This window comes from Phyllobates terribilis, unplaced genomic scaffold (assembly GCF_046119375.1).
Source record: "Phyllobates terribilis strain yellow unplaced genomic scaffold, ASM4611937v1 Scaffold_13__5_contigs__length_258822181, whole genome shotgun sequence".
In the NCBI taxonomy this organism is placed as follows: Eukaryota; Metazoa; Chordata; class Amphibia; order Anura; family Dendrobatidae; genus Phyllobates; species Phyllobates terribilis.
Window position 1 is genome coordinate 98992598 of NW_027362773.1, and position 24395 is coordinate 99016992.

The 24395-nt window shown below is 40.5% G+C and overlaps 1 protein-coding gene across 14 annotated transcripts in view; it reads right to left on the bottom strand.

The window, feature by feature from the left end:
• The window catches only part of MICAL2 (microtubule associated monooxygenase, calponin and LIM domain containing 2), a 255023-nt gene that overhangs the window by 95449 nt on the left and 135179 nt on the right, over window positions 1-24395 (bottom strand). For 7 of the 14 annotated variants that reach the window (XM_073658276.1, XM_073658278.1, XM_073658281.1 and 4 more), the window contains 9 exons: window positions 23696-23797; window positions 21112-21240; window positions 20135-20278; window positions 19645-19716; window positions 14156-14257; window positions 13546-13632; window positions 12798-12984; window positions 10880-10962; window positions 8945-9044 (listed from right to left, as the gene is read on the bottom strand). In XM_073658276.1, the coding sequence (XP_073514377.1) occupies window positions 8945-9044; window positions 10880-10962; window positions 12798-12984; window positions 13546-13632; window positions 14156-14257; window positions 19645-19716; window positions 20135-20278; window positions 21112-21240; window positions 23696-23797 (1006 nt within the window). Of the gene's footprint in view, window positions 1-638; window positions 857-3174; window positions 4117-8944; window positions 9045-10879; window positions 10963-12797; window positions 12985-13545; window positions 13633-14155; window positions 14258-19644; window positions 19717-20134; window positions 20279-21111; window positions 21241-23695; window positions 23798-24395 lie in introns of those variants that run through there. The other 7 variants (XM_073658280.1, XM_073658283.1, XM_073658287.1 and 4 more) reach the window with 6 other exon arrangements.

Below are 24395 nucleotides of genomic sequence, written 5' to 3' on the forward strand. Positions count from 1 at the left end.
TTTGCTACTTCCATCCACAAAAATGGAGACGAAAAAATCTGCAGTTATTCCGGTCTTTGTGAATAAGTCCTTTACCAGAGAGCAGCAATAAAGAGCTTCCCTTACTCTGGAGGACCTGGCTTAGTAAGAATCATATTGAAACTGTGTAATTCTTAACTTCACCTGTAGAGGCGCTGCAGGGAATTTAAACAGATTGCAAATGATCTCTGAGGATCCAAGCAGTGGGATGACCAAGTATTTGCTTATCATCCATCAAAAAGGAAAGGTCCGAAACCATTCTAGGGTCCAGGATGGATTATTATTTGGCTCAACCAAGGGAAGATTCGGACTTGTTGGGCAATTGGGCAGTGCTTGAGGTCTTGAGATAAACCTTTCAGCTTCTTAGACATTATGTCGTTATTGACACTCATCAATTCTATTGATTGGGTGTCTTATATTAGTGACATCACTGAGCCTCGTCAATGACATCACTAGTCTACTGGACCAGGTCCACCTTGTTCTGCTCGCTGGTTGACGTAGTAATAAGAATCCAGTAAGAATGACTTTTCATTATCATACGTTTTAGGAACTTTCTATAAAAAGTTGTAAAATGTTTGAGAGTCCTTGAAGAATGGAACGAAAGAAATGAAGCCAGAGCATTTAACGAATGACTATATTTATTCTTGTTTACAGAGTATATGCCATCACAATTCTCCGTATGTCTCACACATACGTGACATTAGACTGAAACACAAGATTAGAAAAAAATATATATATTCATTCCATTTGGTAAATTATGTGACTTAAGATCCATAGCAAGAAACCGCCCCCAAAAACAAGAGGGAGACGAGTGGAAAAAAATCCATTTGAGAGGTGTCTGAAACAGAAGAGAAAACAAAGATAGGCATGGAGCGAAGCCGGCTTTGTACGAGACGACAGACGAGGGGTGAGGTTATTAAACATGCAGATTATGGACACAGCTCAGGCAGGAAGATCAACGTGCAGTCAATGTAGCAGTGGACGAGACGCAACTGAACAGAAAATGGAGTTCCTACCCATGGGCAGACATGCCATATACTATATATGGCTGTGCAGGTGCCCCTTTAAACTGGGGAGGGGTTGTCACAAGTACCTTTAAGTGCTACTAGATAGTGCTCACACTATAGAGATTTCTACAATTTATTCAATGGTATCTGTATACATTTGAATGCAGTGAGCTCCCCCTAGTGGCAGATGCAGGCAGCAAAGATTTTATCATTTAATGTATAAAGTTTCAGAAAAACCTTTTACATGTCATAGTGCCACGTTAAAAGTTTTGATTGGTGTAGTCTGAACACTGCTTTTATCTAACACCGCAGTCAGAATCAGATCTGCATCTGTAATATGGAAGCAAAAATACGTCCATATTAATCTTTTTGGAAACCGACCTAAATAAAAGCAATGTAACAGGCAAGGGCTCTAAGTTTAGGGTGGAAATACTCTGTCTGCTGATTGGTTGATATTGTTTTTGACATAGTAATTGTGAAGCTGGTCTGCTCCGCTGGTCTCCTGGCTTCCTCTTCAGGTGTAGGCATCAAGTGACTGCTGCAGCTAATCAGCAGCCACTGATAGGCTGCAGCGGTTACGTTCCATCCATACCAGAAGAAACAGTCTCGTAGCTCTCTCTTCTGGCTCAGATGGAACATAAACGCTGCAGACAATCATTGGTCACTGATTGGATGCAGCCAGAATAAAGGAACCAGGAGACAGGTAAGGGACACTGAACACAGTACCGAGGATCGGTCCAGTGAGTATTTTTAATCTATTTTTAACAAAGACCACCATGCGCCCATTTTTTAAACAATAGTTTGTAAAAGTAGTGGAAAACCCTTAATAATAAATTAATAGGCAGTGAACTCTTCGTAGTGGTGGCTGAAGGAGGTCAAAATTTTATCAGATATTTTTCTCGCTTTCTTTAAATAAACAAGAGATTTGGAGAATTGGAGCTAAAAAAGGGGCTCAAATTTTAAAGTTGATCACAAAAGTTTGGAAATTGAAGTGTAACTCGGCATAATGTGACCTATAATCTGGACTAAAAATCAATATGGGATGACAAAGCTTTTTTTTTTTTTTACTGTTTACAGAAAATCTTTTTAGACTAGAAAATTAGTGATACCAATAAGTCCAAAAATATGAGATTTAGAAGGATTTCTTTAAATGGGCCCCAAGAGGTATGTTCATAGTTTACTGATAAATTTTATCACCGGAATCTTCAATTAGAATTTAAGTTGTGGTCAGATCTTAATAGATAAAAATAACCTATCTGAGTAAACACCAAGACTGTATTGAGCATTTTGAATTTTTCCAAAAATGTTCAATACATTTTCAGAGAGGTCCTATGATGCTCACTGCCACATACTGGACTCGCACTTGAGTATATTTTAATATATTTTAATGAAATAATTTTCCCTATTATTACAACTTTCCTATGGCATTGTGAAGTTTCTGTCCCTTTAATGACAAGCCACAATGATTGTGTTTCCAGTAACGCTTGTATAGCAGTGTTGAATATAATTGGTTCAATTATAAAGAACAATTAGTGGTAATATTTAATTGTCATTTAAGCTCAAAAGTTTTGCAACTTTCTAGAAAACTTTCTGGGGGATTTAGCAAGGATTTTGCTCCAGTTTTCTGGCTTTAAAAAGTAACAGATTTTGTTGATCATTATATTAACGTACACGATGTGCACTTTTTGGAGATTTTACTTTGTTCTTGCCACTTATGAGATGTAGTTGAGAAAGTTAGTTCTAGGCTAGATTTGTGAATTGCAACAGCACAATGCTGTCTAATCCTAGATTTCAGGCTGATGGCACTTACAGTGGGCTGTGTTCACACATTGTGGCCGTGAATCTCCCCTCTCGAGTTTGCAAATAACAGCAGCTAAAAGCACTTTCACCATCAGTTGGGCCATTATCCGCACACCCATTAATAATGAGCATCTTTAAGATACGGCCATTTGCAAACTGCAACACTCAGGAGGTCAACGCCCCCCGACCACAACATGGCTGTAACATGTCAAGGCAGCCTTAGGGTATGCGCACATGATGTCTTATAGACGTGCATGAACCCAGAGAGTTTTTCAGGAGTAAGACGTTTCAGAACACGCTTATACTTAAGCGGGTTTTTTTGGCGTCTTTTCCTTTTTTTTGCAACATCTTTAGTCGCAAGTTGTTTTTTTTTAAACTTAATAAACTAGTGAGCGTCTACCAAACGGAAGCAGCTTGAAGAATGGAGCTGACGCTTCTTTTAACCACTTTGCGTCTTTGGAAACCTCAAGCGGTTAAAAAAAAGCCCAAAAGACTGAACATAAGAACATTGAGTCGTTTTTACATTGTTCATTCTTTTTAGCGTTTATATAATGAAATTTCAAGCAGATTACGGAACGTGCCCGCCATAAGAAGACGTCATGTGCACAGACCCTTAGATTGTAAACTTGATTTGGACATGTATAGTCCTTTACTGACAACAAGAACAGGTCTTGACAGTGAGGAATTGACACAAAGTCCATTAGAAAGTTGCAGACCTTTTCGTAGCATAAAGCTTTATTTACAGAAAGCAGGAAAGGTGTTACATTATGGGAAAAGTTTGGTAAATAAAGTTTGTCGAGCCTCTAACAATGAAGACATGGCAGCTGTAGCACGCCTTATCATCTCACAAGGCTATGAGCCCTCAGCTCACCAATAAAACACACATCTTAAACTCCAGTTACAGCCCCCAGCCCCAATAAACCCCACTAATTACAATCTGTAAATACTTTGCTTGCTTTATGAGATTTTTCGGACACATCATAAGCAATGTTATTAGTAGCAATAATGCGCAGGCAAGTGAACGACTGATTACAACAGATAACGCTGCGAGGATGCAGGACGCAGAAGACAAACACAAATTGCTCCATAACAGTTATAACACACAACACGATTAGGGAGGGTAAATATCGTTAGCTGTGAAGGAGTTTCATCAAAATACAAAAATTCAGGTTAAAAAAATAAAAATTATTTTGAAGCATTAGTTACAAAACTTCTAAAATTGGCAAGCAGGAGAATCACCTTATAGTAGTTCAGCCAACAAGTGGGCGTAGAAGTGGAATGTGAGAATGAACTAAAGGAGACGAGGAAAGACAAGAAAACAGAAAAGAGAAGGGAAAAAAAAACAGCAGGAAAAAGAAAACCTAAATATTTGGAAATCAAAAACCAGAATCCAAAACAATAACAGAATTTTCAACACATAAGAACATTCAATGACAAGTGGAACTTTTATAACTATTCATCCCCTCCTGTTCTCCTCTTGAAATAATCAAACCTGTGAAACGTTTCCTAAAATTACATTTTTTTGGCAGAAATGTATCATTGTTTTTTTTTTCTTTTTTGCAATGATTGGGACCGTGCCAGGAAAAAAAGAAAACATGAGATTTGAGGAATGTAGAACACATTTTGGTTGCAATTAAATGGAAGGTTCGATTTTGAACATCATTGTGCAATCAAAACCTAGATCTTGTCTTATACTATAGTCACAACCAAAGCTGTATTCAAATATGCAATCTGATTTAATTTTAAAGAAGCTGTCTCAAGATCTTTCTTCAGGAGCACAAAGCTCCCCTGCCTCCCAGCTTCCTGAATGATTGACAGTTCGGACCAGCGGTATGGATGAGCTGCTGGCTGGAATTGTGCGCTCTCCATTGCTGTAAGCAGAGGCAGCTTTAGAGGAGCACAGGAGCACCGAATGCAAAGTGCAAAGCGCTGTGCTGCTAGCCTTAGAAACAGGCCACCACTGATAGACTGCAGCGGTGGCCAGTAACCTTGGCAATGAGCAATAAACTATTAAAAATCCCTCTGTTCTTGAGAATAGAGAAAGGTAAATTGCAAAGTTGTTTGTTTTTCCAAGCAATTTTACCCATTTATGATGTTGAGAAAACTCCTTTAAAGGTTGCAGGAGCTCAAATATCCTTGCTGCCCCTGCTGTTTCAGTGTCTGTAGACAACATGAATCTCCCACCTGTGGCTCTCTAGCTGCTGGCAAACTGTAACTCCCAGCAATCCTTGAAAGTCACAGCCACAGAATGGATATTACTATAGACCATGGTCTTTTATGGCACATACAGTACAGTAGTGTGATGTGAACGGTACAGCTCACAAAATGCTATAAAGCTGATTATAGGATTTCAGTGTGTGATAAAACAGTACAGATCGATATTATGTAGCAATACGTTTCTGGATGCAGCTCTGGATGTGATTGGAGTATAAAACAGAATGTAGCACAGTCAGTAAGGAACAATATTTACAAACATGTAATCTGCAAAAAGATGTTCAAAATAATTCCTAGAGTCATATAAAAATATTCCAAAAATCCAAGTGTGAGCATAATCACAAAAATAATTAACTGTTTGCAAAACACAGTTCTACAGCAGATCCAGATCATTTCCCCTCCTCCTAAAACCCCTTGGCTTACAGATGAGCTGTCACCATGGCAGGGTCTTAGAACAAATCACATAGAGATTTCAGGAAATTTTGCTTTGAAATATTTTGACATGTAATTGAAATGTTTTTGTTTTTTTTAACTATTCCATAAGCAAAATTTAAGGAAATCACATCCTTCTATTGCACAAAACATTAGTATAAGCAAGCCAAACAAAAGGAACATTGTTGCAAATTATAAAACAATATGAATATAAAAATTAAAAAAAAAAAATTAATAAAATCACAAGTTACCAAAATTTCTAAAAAAAAAATTCTAAATAGTATCAAATTAATGTGTAAAAAAATTCTGTAAAAAAGTGACTTTGCAGCCTCACGTGTAAGTGAGTGAGTACATGATGCAGTAATTGGCACAGCAGGTCAGTATAGAACCAGCAGGGATGAAATGTAAAGATTGGGGGTCAAAATATTCATAATTTGTTTTTGCTTTTTTTTCCCCCCTCCAGATTGCAAACATTGTTAATTCTCAAGATGACACATTTGGTTTACACAAAACTGGAAATGCTATAACTGTAGAAAAAAGTTATGGACCGCACATCTAAAACTTATACATGGATCTATTGCAGCTAAGCAAAGAATTACAAAAATTACGGAAATGTATGACTTTTTCAATTTGTACAATTTAAATCTATTGTTTTCAAAGTAAATGTAGCTTTGCTATGTTTTTTCATAGGAAATATTCCTTGAAATATTACTTTATATATTTTTGTAATTTGTTGGTAATTAGAAATGTGTAGACCAAAATTCCCTATTTGGGAATTTTACCACTTTGTGACAAAGTAAAAAGCTAAAAATTGGATTCTAATTTTTTTCAGTCTTAAAAAGTAATAAATTAATTAAAATTGTAAGAAAATTGTACACTTTTTTTTCTTATTTTTTTTTCTATATGTCATCTAGAGAATGTCCGCAATGCAATCTGGTTCTTAAAATCAGCACCTTTTTTTCTTCCATATCCCATTATGTGATTAAATATTTTCACCGACATATAAATTTACACAATTGCAGAGGCAAAAAAATGACTTGGGCAGCTGAGGTGGCCCAGGACAATATATAATGGTACCAGAGTATAGGCTGCAGGGGCGTAACGATTGTGGCAGAACGGCGAGCATTATTACAGGATAGGTCCAGGAGCTAGGACATTATATCAGAAGGGGGCCCAGGATGGGGGACATTATACCAGGGTGGGGGACATTATTACTGGAAAGGGCCCAGGATGGGGGACATTATACCAGGGTGGGGGACATTATTACTGGAAAGGGCCCTGCATGGGGGACATATAATATAGGAGGGTGCCCAAGATGGGGACATTATTACTGGAAGAGGTCCAGGATGGGGGACATATATTAGTAGAAGGGTTCAGGATGAGGACATTACATCAGGATGGAGGACATTATTCCAGGAAGGGGCCAAGGATAGGGGACATTATTACCATAAGGGGTCCAGGATGAAGGACATTATACCAGTAAGGGTCTCAAGATGGGGGACACTATACCAGGAAGGGGCCAAAGTTGTTGGACATTATTACTAGAAGGGGCCAGGATTGGGGACATATATTACTGGAAGGGGGGACATTATGGGGGACATTATACCAGGAAGGGGCCAAGGATGGGGAACATTATTACTGAAAGGGCTTCAGGATGAAGGACATTAAACCAGTAAGGGTCTCAGGATGGAGGACATTATACCAGGAAGGGGCCGAAGTTGTTGGACATTATTACTGGAAGGGGCCCAGTATGTTGGACATTATTACTGCAAGGGGCTTAGGATGGGGGACATTATTACTGCAAGGGGCTTAGGATGGGGAACATTATTACTAGAAGAGGCCCAGGATGGGGGACATTATACCAGGATGGGGGACATTATTACTGGAAGGGGCCCTGGATGGGGGACATATAATATTGGAAGGGGCCCATGATGGGGACATTATTACTGGAAGAAGTCCACGATGAGGGACATATATTAGTAGAAGGGGTCAGGATGAGGACATTACATCAGGATGGGGGACATTATACCAGGAAGGGGCCAAGGATAGGGGACATTATTACCGGAAGGGGTCCAGGATGAAGGACATTATACCAGTAAGGGTCTCAAGATGGGGGACATTATACCAGGAAGGGGCCAAAGTTGTTGGACATTATTACTAGAAGGGGCCAGGATGGGGGACATATATTACTGGAAGGGGCTAGGATGAGGACATTACATCAGGATGGGGGATATTATACCAGGAAGGGGCCAAGGATGGGGAACATTATTACTGAAAGGGCTTCAGGATGAAGGACATTAAACCAGTAAGAGTCTCAGGATGGAGAACATTATACCAGGAATACCTACGAAGTTGTTGGACATTATTACTGGAAGGGGCCCAGTATGTTGGACATTATTACTGCAACGGGCTTAGGATGGGGGACATTATTACTGCAAGGGGCTTAGGATGGGAAACATTATTACTGGAAGAGGCCCAGGATGGGGGACATTATACCAGGATGGGGGACATTATTACTGGAAGGGGCCCTGGATGGGGGACATGATACCAGGAAGGGGCCTAGGATCAGTGACATTAGTACAGGATTGGGGATTCTATGGGGGATAAGCAACACGTTTGTCTTTATAGGATTTAGAATGCTACAAGAGCTAACACATCTGACCAACATGTAGGTAGGGGGCCTGGTCCAAGTTTTGCACAGGGGCCCATTGTACTCTAGCTATGACACGATAAGCTGGCAGAATTACCACTTAGGTACATTATGCATCAGTGATAAAATTTGGGAAATATGATTTTTTTTTGGCCTGGCCACATTGTTAGGATGCAATTGATTTATTTGAAGTGAATTATCAACCACCAAGGAGGGAAGATGAAAGGTGAGAAATGTATAATAGGGAATTTAATATTTATTGGGGAACATTTTTCTGCTGGTTCTTATAGAAACCCTCCCCGTAAATGCGCCATACATTGGCATAAAATGAGTATAAACTGTAAACCTGAAATATCGGACTTTTTCATACAAAAAGTGCAAATCTAAAGCAACTCCTTCAATTAGCAATTTCTGAAGACAGCAATGGGGGCGATGTATGACACGCCATGACTGTGCGGAGTCCTTCTCTGCGAACAGAAAGGGGAAGAGCCGCCCGAATCTAATGATGTCATCGAATGATGTCACACCTACCTGTGCTTGTACCAAAACGTGTCGTGCGCTTGCTCAGCTATGAATTGCAGGGAAGGCCCTGCCTCTTGGACCATGAGGGTTAGTACCTCATAAAGCACATACAGAAAAGGCACGCTCACGCTCAGCAGCTCGTACAGGTAGGAATACTTCTGCTCATTGTCCCTGATATGGCGTCTGGCGTCATGCACTGCGCCACGTGTCCAGTTAGACAAGCGGCTGGGGAAGGCAAGGATGTCCCTAGTCACCGCCAGAGGCCAGCTTAGCGATTTCCTAAATAAGGAGGTCATGATACCTGGGGAGCTGTCCTCTGAACTGCTGCCAGCGCTATAGGGACTGTCCGTCGTGACCTCCGCAGTTATGGCTTCTTCCTTTTTCCAAACTTTATCCGGATCCTACGAGATAGAGGAGCGGTCAATGGTAAAACGAGGCAACAACTACAGCCCTTATGTCAGTGGGATGAAGCTCTGCAACAGTTCAGACAATCCTCTATGAGCTACAGAGGCTGAACAAGCAGGGGCTGCAAACACGTGAAGCCTTGCATCCTTACATCTAGCAATTATGCAGGACTTCGAATGCAGCTTCGGATGTCACAGGAGTGTAAGTGAATTTCTTCAACATTATATTAAGTAGAAAATTAAATAAAAAAAATATTATTATTAGCCTCATAAAAAGTAATTCTGGAAAAATGTAATTTATCAAAACAGAACAGATATCTGTGTGTTGGGGAGAGGGAGGGGGATCTAGCAGAAAATATTCCTCTGGTGGAGCGAGAATGCGGGATACAAACAGCAGCATTTGTTTTTACCGTGTAACCTTCCCTTTCGTTCATTCACTTATTTACCTGTCACTATGTCATTCTTCTAGTAATTTTTCAAAACATACATTCATTCATTAATTCATTCAATCACCGACTGAATCAATTTTGTTTGGTCATTCCCTGAATCATTTATTCACTCATTCATTTTCTCAACAATTATCCATTCATTAATTAATTTGGTAATTTTCAAAACCATTCCTGTATTAATTTCTTCATTCATTCTCCCAACCATTGTTTATTCATTCACTATTCTTTCTTCATTCATTTGCTAATTTCCCAAATAATTTATTTATTAATCATTCATGTACCTATCCATGTTTTCATTCATCTGGTCATTCTTCAAATCAATAATTATTTTTTTTATTTATTTGGTAGTTTACCAAACCCTCCATCTTTTTCTCTCAGCCTTTATTTCTTTATTTAATCATTCATTCATTTGCCTGTCCACATTTTCATTAAAGAAGCACTCAGGTCAAAGTTTTTATCCTCTTAATATATTGCAGTCTTCATACTATATAGCACTGTGTACTTACAATTGCTCATTTTACCTTTCTACCCAGATAATGCTTCTCTTTTCCATTAGGTCTATGACATCATGTGATTAAAGACTGACTAGCTGAATCCGTCTAGCAACAGGAGGTCAATTTTCCCTGCATGAGTAATCCCCATGTTCAACTCCAGACACAGCTTCTCCCCCCCACCCCCCGCCAGGAACTTTGCAGTAATGTAGAATTGTAGTTCTAATGATGACTCATACAAGGAAAAGAGAGTTCCTGTTTCTACATAGAGCATGGAAGGATTCAGGTAATCAGTTTTTAATCACGTGATGTCATAAACCTAATGGAAAAGTGAATAATTAACTGGGTATAACGACAAAATGAGCAATAGTAAGTACACAGTGCTATATAATAAGATGATTGCAATATATTAAGAGGATAAAAACTTTGATGGCAGGAGGAGGAGTGCTTCTTTCATTTAGTCATTCTTCAAACCATTCATTTCTTCATTCAACTATCTTTTTTTTCATTTGATAACTTACCATCATTCATTTATTCAATCAATCATTTGATCAATCAACCCTTATTGATTAATAATTCCATAATTTCATTCATTTACTTATCCATTTTTTTACATTAATATATACATACTTCAAATCATTCATTTACGCTTCTTTTTTATTCATTTGCTCTCTCATTCACTCAACCTTCATTCATTCACTTATACATTTTGCCTTTTTTTTTCATTTGTTCATTTCTCAAATTACTCATGCAGTCAATTATTCATTCATTCATGTTTTATTCATTTGTTCACTCACCTATCTATTCTTTTTATCTACACTTATTTATTTCTTTAATTCCTTTTTTTATGGTTTTATTTGCTGCAAAGTAAGAAAAAACTCTGTTTTCTCACCTGGCTTTTGGAATCCGTTCTGCGTTTTCGCTGCTTACTATTGGAGAACGAGTGCATGAAGTGCGGCTGGCAGTAAAATTTACCTGTTGGATAGAGACAGATGATATTTTCAGACTGCGGCTGATGTCTGATGTACATAAATATGTATTTCCAAACATATATCTATTACCAGCTACACTCGCTCTACATACAGGAGTGTTCGAGTGATCACTAAGCCTCTGCAGCGCCCCCTGTTGGTTGTCAGCAGATCTATGGGGACATACTGATGGAACCATTGGATAAGGATAAGGAATGTCATGCTTTTAATTCTGCAATGTAAATGATAAGGAATTGCTCTCTATGTAGTTCTCCAAAATTAAATCTTTAACTACATGGATACCGTTCTGTTGTGTCCCTGTTTGATTTCCTTCAAAGAGTTTTTTGCAGCTTTTAATTTTTGGCTTGTAAGATTAAGTGCAAAATTCCGTTGGGAAATTCCGTTTGTCCATTAAGTTTTGAGAAACAGACAAATGGAATTAATGTCAAAAACAGATATGATGTATAACAGATGCAAATTGACACAGAAGGGCCACACTGATTATTATGGGGGTCTGCACGGGGTTCATTATGTGTCAGTTTTAGAATGGAATAAAAGAGCAGCATGAAAACTTCTTCTGTTCTTCTAAAAACTGACACATAATGGAACCCAACGGACTCCATTAATTTAACTTGTCTGTTCCTAAAGACGTAACAGACAAAGGGACGGTCTGAATGGAAGTATGAGCGTAGCCTTCAAAATGCCATCAATTTCATGGGTTTTTATTCAAACGTTTTTCCATTTTTGTACTTTTTTTTTTTTTAATTTCACACTTGTTTTTTTTTCTTACCAATAGACAAATGGGAAATGCATTAAAAAAGTCAACAGCAACTAGCATATGCTGCAGTTTTTCCTAAAATTGCTGAGTGACAGTACCCTTAAAGGGGTTGTACAAGACTTTGAAGTTATCCTTTATTCAGAGGATAGGGAATAATTTTCCGATCGCTGAGGGTCCGACCAGTATCTCGGTCAGTTCCATAGAGCATGAATGGCATGGAGGAGAACTTACTAGACCTCTATGCCATTTAGATAGAGCTCTTCAGAGTCTCATTATTATGATCTATGGCGGTCCCAGCTGTCAGACCCCCCCCCCCCCCCAGCAAATGGGAAGTTATCACCTGACAGGTGATAATTTCCAAACTTGGTACAAACTCTTTGCTGAGCTAATTAAAGGGGCACTCCAGGCAGAATAGATGCAACATCCTATGCTTTATGCATGGCCATCGGGAGTGGAACATGATACAGAAACCACCAAAATGAGAATCCCTATGTTATGTTTCTGGGACATCTAGCATTCCTAGGTGCACGGATAGATCATTTTATGTCTCTGCAGATGTATCATTGATATAAGGGAGGAATGAAATGATGTCGGGGGATCATATATTTCTGTGCCATTCCTTCTCCACTGGGAGATGATCATCTGTGAGTATATTATCCAATCATACATATCACCACTCGTGTATCCCACAGACCGACACCATTCTGCCAGAAGAGGAAGTGTAAAATGTACATATATATCTATCAGGCTGAACCTTTCCTGATCCTAGAGTCAGATAATAGAAGGGTCAGGAATTTGATAGAGATCAGGGGCGGCGGAGAACATGTGCTGCACCTGCGTCCGGCAAATCCTGACATAATACATCTCATAGCTGAGGGCTTGTTACAATTACATCCAGTCTTTGAGTTAAAGAGCCTTGATATTAGACAGACACATTGCACCTGCAGCGATACATTGTTGCAAATTACAGCCGGGAGAAGATCAAGGCGGCATTTCTTCAGCCTTCGAGCTTGGTTAGAATATATGACTGTAGGAAAGTTTCAGGGAACGTTTTTTTTTTTTACCTTCTTCCATGTTGAAGACGTAATTTCCCAGACGGAGAACTGAAGAGCAGAACGAACACTTGAAACATTCTCTATGGAAGAAGTGTCCTTCAGCGCTCAGCCGCTCCACCACGTAAACGCGCTTCTTACAGAAGTAACACGTGTCGCTGCCTCCGATATTTGGGGGGAATTCCTTCCTTAAAGAGCCCTGAAATAGAACAAAGAACGTGGAACTCAATTACCTGTGTACTAAGAAATGTCAATGGTCGGGGAGGCCGGTGCGGACTGTTAACTGGAAGAGTCAAGTGTTCAGGAAGAAAAACAGTAGAGTAATCGCTGCAGAGAAAGTTTTACTATCAGATAGGACATTTTGTTGGAAGACTGCGCTGTGATTGGCTGCAACAAATATAGTTTTAGACAGTTTTGATAATGCATATTGGTGAGATTGAGGGGTCATGAAAGAAGTCACGCTCCACCAGCTTACATCTTGCCCTAACACAGAGTATTAGATTTTCCAGTGCTAATTTTTTTTCATACAACCCCCCCCCCAATAATGGACCGATATTCAACACTGAGCTGCATCTGATTTTCATCTGTTTTGGTACATTTTCACTATACATGTGTGAAGTGTGAAAGAGGCCGAATATGATACATAATATCTGAATAATTTACAGTATGGAGCTTTTATTGGGGCAAAAAAAAATATTCTGTCCTTCCGTAAGCACATCAGAGCAAATAATTAAAGCTGCGCAGGAGGTGGAGTTTTTACCTTGTGGAGAGGAGAGACAGAAGAAGGAGAAGTAGGAGAAGAAGAGGAATCGTCAAAGAGCTCAGTCACCGCTCCCTCTGGAGAACTCTGAATGTAACACAAAGTTATATTATTCACCGGCTAAAACACAATGGGGCAAAACTAGAGAAATGGGCTCCGCTTAGAAGTGATCCTCTACTGTCTCACACTCCAGTCACTTCCTTTAAAGAGGCTGTCCACTACTTTTACATTAAAGGCTTTTCCTTAGGATAGGTCATCAATGTCTGATCGGCTGAGGTCTGACACCCGGCACCCCGATAATCAGCTGTTATTGATGATGGCGCCACCGGCCGGAAGTACTTATTTGCCGAGCTTGGCCATCTACTTGTAGTGCCCGAGGCTTAGTACTATACATCCATTAATTAGAACCTTTGCAACTGCCATAAACTAAGACAATCAGTCCTTATATCTTGTGCTTTGCTTAGGTTTGGACCCATATCCTATTCCCTATTATGGATTACAATTACTCAACACTAAACTCCAAAATAACCAGCACTTTGCCCCTCTTCCCAGGCTTTATATCCATTGTTAGTCAACCCATGGACGGAGGTGATGGATTTTAGCTTCTTACCAGCTCTTGAGATCTGGTTTTGGATTTGTGATCGCTCATGTAAAGATTGACGAGGACTTCCGCTACTGCACCTATCCTGCTGGACACATTTCCTACAGTCATCTATCCGAGAAGAGGTAGAGACACAAAATGAGAGAACACAAGAAGAGGAAAAGCAGAGGACAGACCTGAAGCCAAGACGACTGCACAGCCAATCACAGCACACAGGCAATTTCCAAAAATTTCCAAAATATTTCCCTCTAAAATGAAAAAAATGTCAATTCTTTGGTTGGCCTTGTCAGCCAAGTTTTTCCATATTTTAATCCGCCATGTACCATTAGGTATAATGGCGCCATCTTGCATTTGTACCCAAACACAGGCTTTATCAGACGTGAATTACAAATTGGCATAGTTAAATCAAAATACATCCTTTACTGTTGCATCACTAAGCAGATTTTCCGTTGAATAGTTTGGAAAAGTTGGTGACAAATCCTATACTGGCGTCGTCACACGACTTTCCTCAGATATGTTACTTAAAGAGTATCCATCATCAGAACTCACAATACAACCTGGATACATTATTAAATAGATCTCTTAGACTTGATGAGGCTGGTGTACTTAAGTTGAAAATCTGTGTCCCTGTATAGCCTCAAAAGTTTACAGTCGGATTGACAGTTCCTCAGTGTTCCGCCTCCCTGCTGTTGCCGAAATCTCCCACTACTTGTACAAGCTGATTTTCACAGTAAGTACAGCAGCCTCATCAGGTCTAAGAGGTCTATTTATTAGAAAATCTGTTGGCAGATCTGCTTTATAAGGGAAATGTTCTTGAACGGCCATTGGTCACTGCAGTTATGTAACATCTGGGGGATGTACAGCAGCTCTGTATTATTTCAGACAAGTGTGGAGCTGTTATACAAACTATTGCAGCACTTTCCTTTTGGGAATTTGTCCGTGGGAACAAATTTCAGATTTCTGCATCGTTCGTAAACTATGGAAATTCCTTGAAAGCCTTCCCAGGAATTTCTGGGCGATGTTCAATGTAGCTGAGGAAGCTGTAGCTCCTGGGGAACAGCTGTATCCCTGCATTGAGGCAGCTGCCCTAAAACACTGTATACAATCAGTATTATATGGTTGATGGCCGGCCACGATATGCTCTTATCAGAGGTTTGTTCTCTTTGTTTCTTCTCACATCCTGTGCCCTGCGGGCATTGGGCATACCATCAAAGCTTGAAAAACCTGCATACCTGCTGTGTTAAAACTACCCTCCAATGATTCATTTATATGCATTTCCACAAGGGAAAAAAATTAAAGGGATAGTTTTAAAAATATTTTGCAATATAAACTAAAATCAAAACTTTATAAAGGGGTTGTTTACAGTAATCCCTGGATATACAAACCCCTAATATATATTTTGCACTCTTTGGGCAACTTCACTCTGATAAAGAAATCTTGAACACAACTGATCAATTGACCTCTCCAACTGGGACCATCGGTATAGACATAAGGTTTGCATAAGTTGCATTCACTTCAAAAGGCTTGAAGCTTAACTAATGGCCAATGACCTCAGTTTCAAAAACATGTAATGGTAAGCAATTTAGGTGGCCCCCAATACAGATTTTGCATTGTGCCCCACAGTTTCAAGACAAATTTTTGTCTGGGGGCACCTTGTTAGTAGTTGTTCTGCTTATTTTATAGGCCAGCAACAAGAAATCTTAATCCATTTTCTTTATTTTAATATGTGCTAACAGTCCTGCAGAGCCATGAGACATACTGGAATATACTATGGATTTTTTCTTGGTAATAAAGAGGATCCAAAATTGGATGATCCTCTCATTAGCACAATTTGTTCTATTAAAGCATTTGAGAAAGGAATATCTAAATGCACAAGCCCATTATTTCTGTTGCTAGGGACCGCTATGGGGTTCACCACCAGGCTTTATATTGATTTTGTCCATATTATTGGGATATGACCATAGATGCTATCCAAAATATAAAGTCATTTCATGATGATGTTAAATGAGCTTTACCGGATCTTATATGAGTTCATCTCGCCCCCCGAACAGTGAATATCACTGTAAACAGAGAGGTCATGTTGATTACCAATAGATAACAGGGCATGCCAATGTTTCTAAGGGGAAAATAAAGTATTCTCTGCAACATAAGAGAATGTGGCATAGCCACTTTCCCACATGTTGGATCACTTCTTTTGTGTTGAGTTAAATAGTCTGATTCTCAGACTGATTGTTGTATCAGCCAGTAAAAGCAAAGCCAAATCTAACAGACCTTACAGCTTAATGACCAGGCAGACAGCCAGGGGCTCAATGCTGGGAAGAAGAGACTTCAAAAACGTATCTCTTAAACCCAATATTTAGCCCTAATACCAGACAGTTAATGTCAAGCTTATTCTTACGAGAGATGGGCATATCCTAATTCCCCAATCCAAACTTTAAATAATAATATGGAAAGGTGGAGGCTAGTCAGCAGCAACAGAGTTGTAGGGTCAACACAATGTGCTCGCCCTGATGATTTTAATGTCTGCTTTAATACAGGATGCTGATCCATCTATAGCAGGAAGACAAAGCTTCCTGGTTACAGAGTGAGATACAACTATGTAAAAGTGAGAAAGGATTGTGAATATACAAACACAGCAGGCAATGATAATTGTGTTACTATGTATCATTATAATGAGGAGAAACGATGCAATGTGGAAAGATCAAATGGCCAATGTATAGTTTAGTAAATGAGAGGATGAAATAGCTATACAGAAAAACTATTACACTACGGATAGTACACTGCTCAAAATAATAAAGGGAACACTCAAATAGCACATCCTAGATCTGAATGAATGAAATATTCTCATTGAATACTTTGTTCTGTACAAAGTTGAATGTGCTGACAACAAAATCACACAAAAATCTTCAATGGAAATCAAATTTATTAACCAATGGAGGCCTGGATTTGGAGTCACCCCAAAATTAAAGTGGAAAACACACTACAGGCTGATCCAACTTTGATTTAATGTCCTTAAAACAAGTCAAAATGAGGCTCAGTATTGTGTGTGGCCTCCACGTGCCTGTATGACCTCCCTACAACGCCTGGGCATGCTCCTGATGAGGTTGTGGATGGTCTCCTGTTTGATCTCCTCCAGGATGGCCCATCAATGCGAGCTGTGGCAAGAAGGTTTGCTGTGTCTGTCAGCGTAGTGTCCAGAGGCTGGAGGCGCTACCAGGAGACAGACCAGTACACCAGGAGACGTGGAGGGGGCTGTAGGGAGGGCAACAACCCAGCAGCAGGACCGCTACCTCCGCCGTTGTGCAAGGAGGAACAGGAGGAGCACTGCCAGAGCCCTGCAAAATGACCTCCAGCAGGCCACAAATGTGCATGTGTCTGCACAAACGGTTAGAAACTGACTCCATGAGGGTGGTATGAGGGCCCGACGTCCACAGATGGGGGTTGTGCTCACAGCCCAACACAGTGCAGGACGCTTGGCATGTGCCACAGAACACCAGGATTGGCAAAGTCGCCACTGGCGCCCTGAGCTCTTCACAGATGAAAGCAGGTTCACACTGAGCACATGTGACAGACGTGACAGAGTCTGGAGACGCCGTGGAGAGCGATCTGCTGCCTGCAACATCCTTCAGCATGACCGGTTTGGCAGTGGGTCAGTAATGGTGTGGGGTGGCATTTCTTTGGAGGTCCGCACAGCCCTCCATGTGCTCGCCAGAGGCAGCCTGACTGCCATTAGGTACCGAGATGAGATCCTCAGACCCCTTGTGAGACCATATGCTGGTGCGGTTGGCCCTGGGTTCCTCCTAATGCAGGACAATGCCAGACCTCATGTGGCTGGAGTGTGTCAGCAGTTCCTGCAAGATGAAGGCATTGAAGCTATGGACTGGCCCGCCCGTTCCCCAGACCTGAATCCGATTGAGCACATCTGGGACATCATGTCTCGCTCCATCCACCAACGTCACGTTGCACCACAGACTGCCCAGGAGTTGGCGGATGCTTTAGTCCAGGTCTGGGAGGAGATTCCACAGGAAACCATCCGCAACCTCATCAGGAGCATGCCCAGGCGATGTAGGGAGGTCATACAGGCACATGGAGGCCACACACAAGATTGAGCCTCATTTTGACTTGTTTTAAGGACATTACATCAAAGTTGGATCAGCCTGTAGTGTGTTTTTCCACTTTAATTGTGGGGGTGACTCCAAATCCAGGCCTCCATTGGTTAATAGATTTGACTTCCATTGATGATTTTTGTGTGACTTTGTTGTCAGCACATTCAACTTTGTACAGAGCAAAGTGTTCAATGAGAATATTTCATTCATTCAGATCTAGGATGTGTTATTTGAGTGTTCCCTTTATTTTTTTGAGCAGTGTATAAGAGCATGTGCAACTGTACGGCAGCATTACTTTTCATTTAGTTACATATTCTTTAAAAGTAATGATATTTTTACATAGAGGTCAGTATTACGGTAGATATAGTCTTGTAAACAGTCGCAGTATTATAGCATTTATATTCTTGCACAAGGGGGCAGTATTATAGTAGAGTAAAACCATAGAAAAAGGTCAGCTCACCCTTGGAGAAGTCCTACGCCCGGAAACATGAAGGTGCGTCATGGGGTAAGCATGGAAACGGATAAATCCAGCGTCCAGACATCCTTCTTAAAAACTTGTCTTTATTAAATGCGTTCCATAAAAAATCACATTCACGTTAAAATGCCAGGCAGACGCGTTTCGGTCTCTCGACCTTAGTCATTGCACCTACATTGTGATTTTTAATTTAATAAAGACAAGTTTTTAAGAAGGATGTCTGGACGCTGAATTTATCCGTTTCCCAGTATTATAGTAGTTGTATTCTTGTACATAGGAGCAGTATTACAGTAGTTATATTCTTGTACATAGGAGCAGTATTATAGTAGTTATATTCTTGTACATAGGGGCAGTATTGTAGTAGTTATATTCTTGTACATAGGGAACAGTATTATAGTAGTTATATTCTTGTACATAGGAGCAGTATTATAGTAGTTATATTCTTGTACATAGGGGCAGTATTGTAGTAGTTATATTCTTGTACATAGGAGCAGTATTATAATAGTTATATTCTTGTACATAGGAGCAGTATTATAGTAGTTATATTCTTGTACATAGGGGCAGTATTATAGTGGTTATATTCTTGTACATAGAGGGCAGTATTATAGTAGTTATATTCTTGTACATAGGGGCAGTATTGTAGTAGTTATATTCTTGTACATAGGGGGCAGTATTGTAGTAGTTATATTCTTGTACATAGGGGGGCAGTATTGTAGTAGTTATAGTCTTGTACATAGGGGGCAGTATTGTAGTACATATATTTTTGTACCTTTGTTTTATTATGAGCACAACAAGGAAGCACACAGTTTGTTAATCTACAACACACACACAGCAATAAATTAGTGCTAGATATTAGTTTAAACCCTATTATCATGCAGCATAAACAGATATATAATGCTTGCACAATCTTGAATCACCTGTGCTGGATCAGGAAAAAATAACCTTTGTTTTATTCTGGGCTCACCATTGCTTACTCTGTGCTGTAAGATCTGACAATAATAAAAAAGTAACATAGTTATCTTGAAACACTTATTGTAAAAAAAAGAGGGCTGAGGATATCCTAAATATTAGGATAACATGTCCTTATACTTCAAAACAAACTATTGCTATTATACACTAATGTATTTAAGAGTAATACAGTATGAGATGAGGGCATTGTTATTCATGCAGTTTCCTAATACATTATTCAATGCCATTGGTATTGACATGTCCTGCAGGGAACTTCCTAATGTTGGGCTAATTTATGGCAGCCTGTATTCTGCAGATCTCCTACAACAACACCATGCACTGGCAGGATGCAGGCTGCTGTAAATTATCCTTCTATACAGTGTGCAAACGGCACAACTCCTCTTTATCAGCATTTCACGTTAGTAACAGACACAGATATTGGTCTCCAGGCACCGATACCTTTTTAGGCTGAGAAAGACAGGGAAAGAGATCAGAAGCATATGATGAAGATGATGAAGATGATGGAGATGGGTCAGAGAATGAAGAATCGTGACAAGGAAATTTAGATGGAACATGGGATAAGCCGGGGGATGGGAGATTGATCTGTGTAATGCAAAAGCAACAGAAAAACACATTATATGCAATAACACCTTAAAATTGACTAAAAGGGTAATAAAAGTGCTCATCTGGGCTCGTACTGACAAAGGTTCATCACTTTATAAAGAGAAATTCAGCAACTGTCAGTAATAATTTTGTGTCAATTTCTCAACATTTTTTAGAAGGTTGCAAAATGTTCATTATATGACGATTAAATTAAAAGTCTGGAAAATTTCTTTAACATCAGAGAAGGATGATAAACTGAGCGGAGTCGTGTGTGAACACTGTGCAGTCACTGTGTGCTGTCTCTTCTTCTTGTGCAGTCACTGTGTGCTGTCTTTTCTTCTTGTGCAGTCCCTGTGTGCAATCTCTTCCTCCTGTGCAGTCACTGTGTGCAGTCTCTTCCTCCGGTGCACTCACTGTGTGCAGTCTCTTCTTCTTGTGCACTCACTGTGTGCAGTCTCTTCCTCCTGTGCCCTCACTGTGTGCAGTCTCTTCCTCCGGTGCCCTCACTGTGTGCAGTCTCTTCCTCTGGTGCACTCACTGTGTGCAGTCACTATGTGTAGTCTGTTTGTCTTGTACAGTTGCTGTGCGCACTCTCTTCACCCTGTGCAGTCTCTCATTTATTTGCTACTCCTCTGACCTCTCTCATAGACCACCATATTATTTGCTTTGCTTATTTTGTCACCTGATCCCCTAATGTCTCCTCCGGCTAAGTCCCTCAGTAGTTCTCTCTGGCAGTCAATCCCATTGTTGTAATGTTTCTGATAAATGAGATGTTTCTCCATCACCGCACACACAGGTCAGTAATGAACAGACAGTACAACACGCTGCGGTACCTTATCAGATGGAAAAGCGCAGAGCGCGGAGTCAGAGATGGATGGAGACGAGGGAGTAGAGGAGTCAGAAACTTGGGGTTCACATAAAGGAAGTGTAGATGGAAGATGGGAGGGGGGAACAAGCTTATTCTGTAGAGAGCAGAAGTGAAATGATAGATTTAATGACAGCACAAATACAACATAAAATCCAACACATCAATACTATGGCTGTTATAGCAGCCAAGGAGCGGACCCCGCATTTTGATTTGCAACAAATTGATCTAAGGATTTGCGCCATCTATAGATAGAGGGCTAGCTAGAGGGCTACCTAGAGGGCTGGCTAGAGGGCTGGCTAGAGGGCTGGCTAGAGGGCTGGCTAGAGGGCTAGCTAGAGGGCTAGCTAGAGGGCTACCTAGAGGGCTGGCTAGAGGGCTGGCTAGAGGGATGGCTAGAGGGATGGCTAGAGGGATGGCTAGAGGGCTAGCTAGAGGGCTAGCTAGAGGGCTACCTAGAGGGCTACCTAGAGGGCTGGCTAGAGGGCTGGCTAGAGGGCTAGCTAGAGGGCTAGCTAGAGGGCTACCTAGAGGGCTGGCTAGAGGGCTGGCTAGAGGGATGGCTAGAGGGATGGCTAGAGGGATGGCTAGATAGCTAGATAGATAGATATATGATATACAAAAAGAAAGCACAGCAGCACTCTGTAAGTGTTAGAACCCTCCTGTTTTTTTTTTCCTTCTTGTGTTTTGCGGTCACGTGACCATCTGCCTTTATATTCCAGCTCCGCCCTTTTGGCTGTGCTGGCCTGCAGTGTTTGACTGTTTCTCTAGCCAGGTGCTTCTGTGCCTTTCTCTGTCAGTTAGCTTGGTCCTACTGGGACCTCTAGTACCTTTTTGTCTCTGTTTAGGAGGTGTCCCATTCTTGTTCCAGTCCTTAGTTCTTTTAGGGACCCCTTCCTTAATGCTATAGGTCTTCGTTCAGACTAGCCGAGGACTAAGGCGGGTCTGTTCGCTAGGAACAGGCAGCCCGCCACATCGTAGGGATTCAGCTTAGTCGTACTGTAGGGACAGTTTTCCCTTATCTTTCCTTAGTACATGTTGCAGATCATAACAGTAAGGGCCAAAATATATGAAAACACTGGAAACATTAAGTCTAGACTGTATTGTTACTCAATAAGATGTACTTACAAAAAATTAAGGTTCTTAGCGCATTAATTGGCCAATTCATGTATGCCCATCAACCATGGCAAAGTGACTTCCCTCTGATGGGTCCTATACTACTAAATATGTCACTCTCGGACTATGAGCCTACAGTTAAATGGACAAACATGTCTCTCCTGGGATATGAGCCTACGATTTCAATGAGCAAGTAGAACTTTTTTAAAATCACCTGCAGGTTAATGGGAGGAGTGCAGAGTCAGTCTGAGAGTGGCATATTTAGTAGGATAGGACCCATCAGAGGGAGGTCACCTTGCCGTGGTTGATGGGCATACATAAATTGGCCAATTCATGCGCTGAGAACCTTAATTTTTTGTAAGTACATCTTATTGAGTAACAATACAGTCTAGACTTAATGTTTCCAGTGTTTTCACATATTTTGGTGTTTACAGAGTGCTGCTGTGTTTTATTTTTGTATATTATGCAACCATTGCAGCTGGCACCTGTTCACACTATGGAGGTGGTGGTTAGGATTTTTACGATAGATAGAGTGATAGATAGATAGAGGGATAGATAGATAGATAGATAGATAGATAGATAGATAAATAGATGGACAGAGGGATGGATAGACAGAGGGATGGATTGATAGAGGGATGGATCGATAGAGGGATGGATAGATAAAGGATAGATAGAGGGGTGGATAGATAGAAGGAAGGATAGAAAACAGGGATGGATAGATAGGGAGATGGATAGAAAGAAGGATGGATAGATAGAGGGATGGATAGATAGATAGATAGATAGATAGATAGATAGATAGATAGAGGGATGGATAGATAGATGATAGATAATAGATAGACACATAAATAGATAGAGAGAGGGATTGATAGATTGAGGGATAGAGAGAGGGGTGGATAGATAGAGGGAAAGATAGATATACAAAGGGATGGATAGCTAGAGGGATGGATAGATAAATTAGTGTCCCGTGGATTTCCCTATAAGCTGGGGACTTGAGCAATGGACTAATCACATGGACAGTGCCCTAGAGCCCATGGCCAGAGAGGGCTCCTAGCTCCACTTCCATAGTTACTTGAGATGTAGTTTCCTCCTCCTTACTTGGCCTGTGCACCACCCATGAGTAATGAGGGAGCTTGGTCCACTTTCCCAAGGGGCAAATATACATGATGTGAGCACAATGTCATGCAGTTGTCAGGAGGTTCAATGCGGATCTTTTACACCTCTCATCATTTTGCATCTATTTATAAACTTTGTATAAGAACAGACTAATTTGACAACCAGACATAATTACGCCACTTCTAGTGATTGGAAGCTCACGTTTATTTTGTTACATGCTGCAATATCTCGGTTAGTATCAGTTAGACACCTGACAGCTGGGTCAGTGGCAGACCTGAGGGTGAGTATAATAATAATGTGCATGTCACTCCTGGAATATTCACCTGCGGGAAATCCGAATATCCAAACATTGAGGCCAAGTGCACTGCTTTCTCTCTAATATTCTTTTTATGAAAATCTCTTATTGCTAAAGCCTGAGCCCTTTTCTGCAAAATGAAGAGGAAGAGAAAGAGAGAAAATGTGAAAACAGCGAGAAAGAAATACAGAAAAGATAAGATGTGACGAGGAAGTGCACGAAAATCACAGCAACCAATCAGGCGACAGTGGTCCAAGTAATAATATGATCTGATTGGTTGCAGCCGTAGTGTGCGGAGTTGAATACTTGTGCAATGCTGGAGTGCAGACAGGCCTCCGAGGTGTCACATGCAGAGCTAGGGCAAAGCAAAATACAGGACAAAGCAAAATACACTTTATATCTATTTTTGAACCTAAATGGAAGACTGCCAGGCAGCTCCACTTTCCAGAATGGCTTCTACAACAATCATTTTGAGAGTTTTATCAGAACGCCGCACCGCCATGCAACTTTGTTGCACTGATAACCACAAGAAATATCCAGCGGTCCTGTATTAAGACATGCTGCATCCATCCTGGCAGCCCCCTCCCATGTATTATATTTATCATATTATGTGGGTGCATCAACAATAGTGAATCTGTGCAAAAAGTTTCAGTGAAAGGTTACTTTTAAAATGTGATGATTTTGTTAGGTGTGAACAAGAGCGTACATAGAGAAGAAGAGGCGCCGCC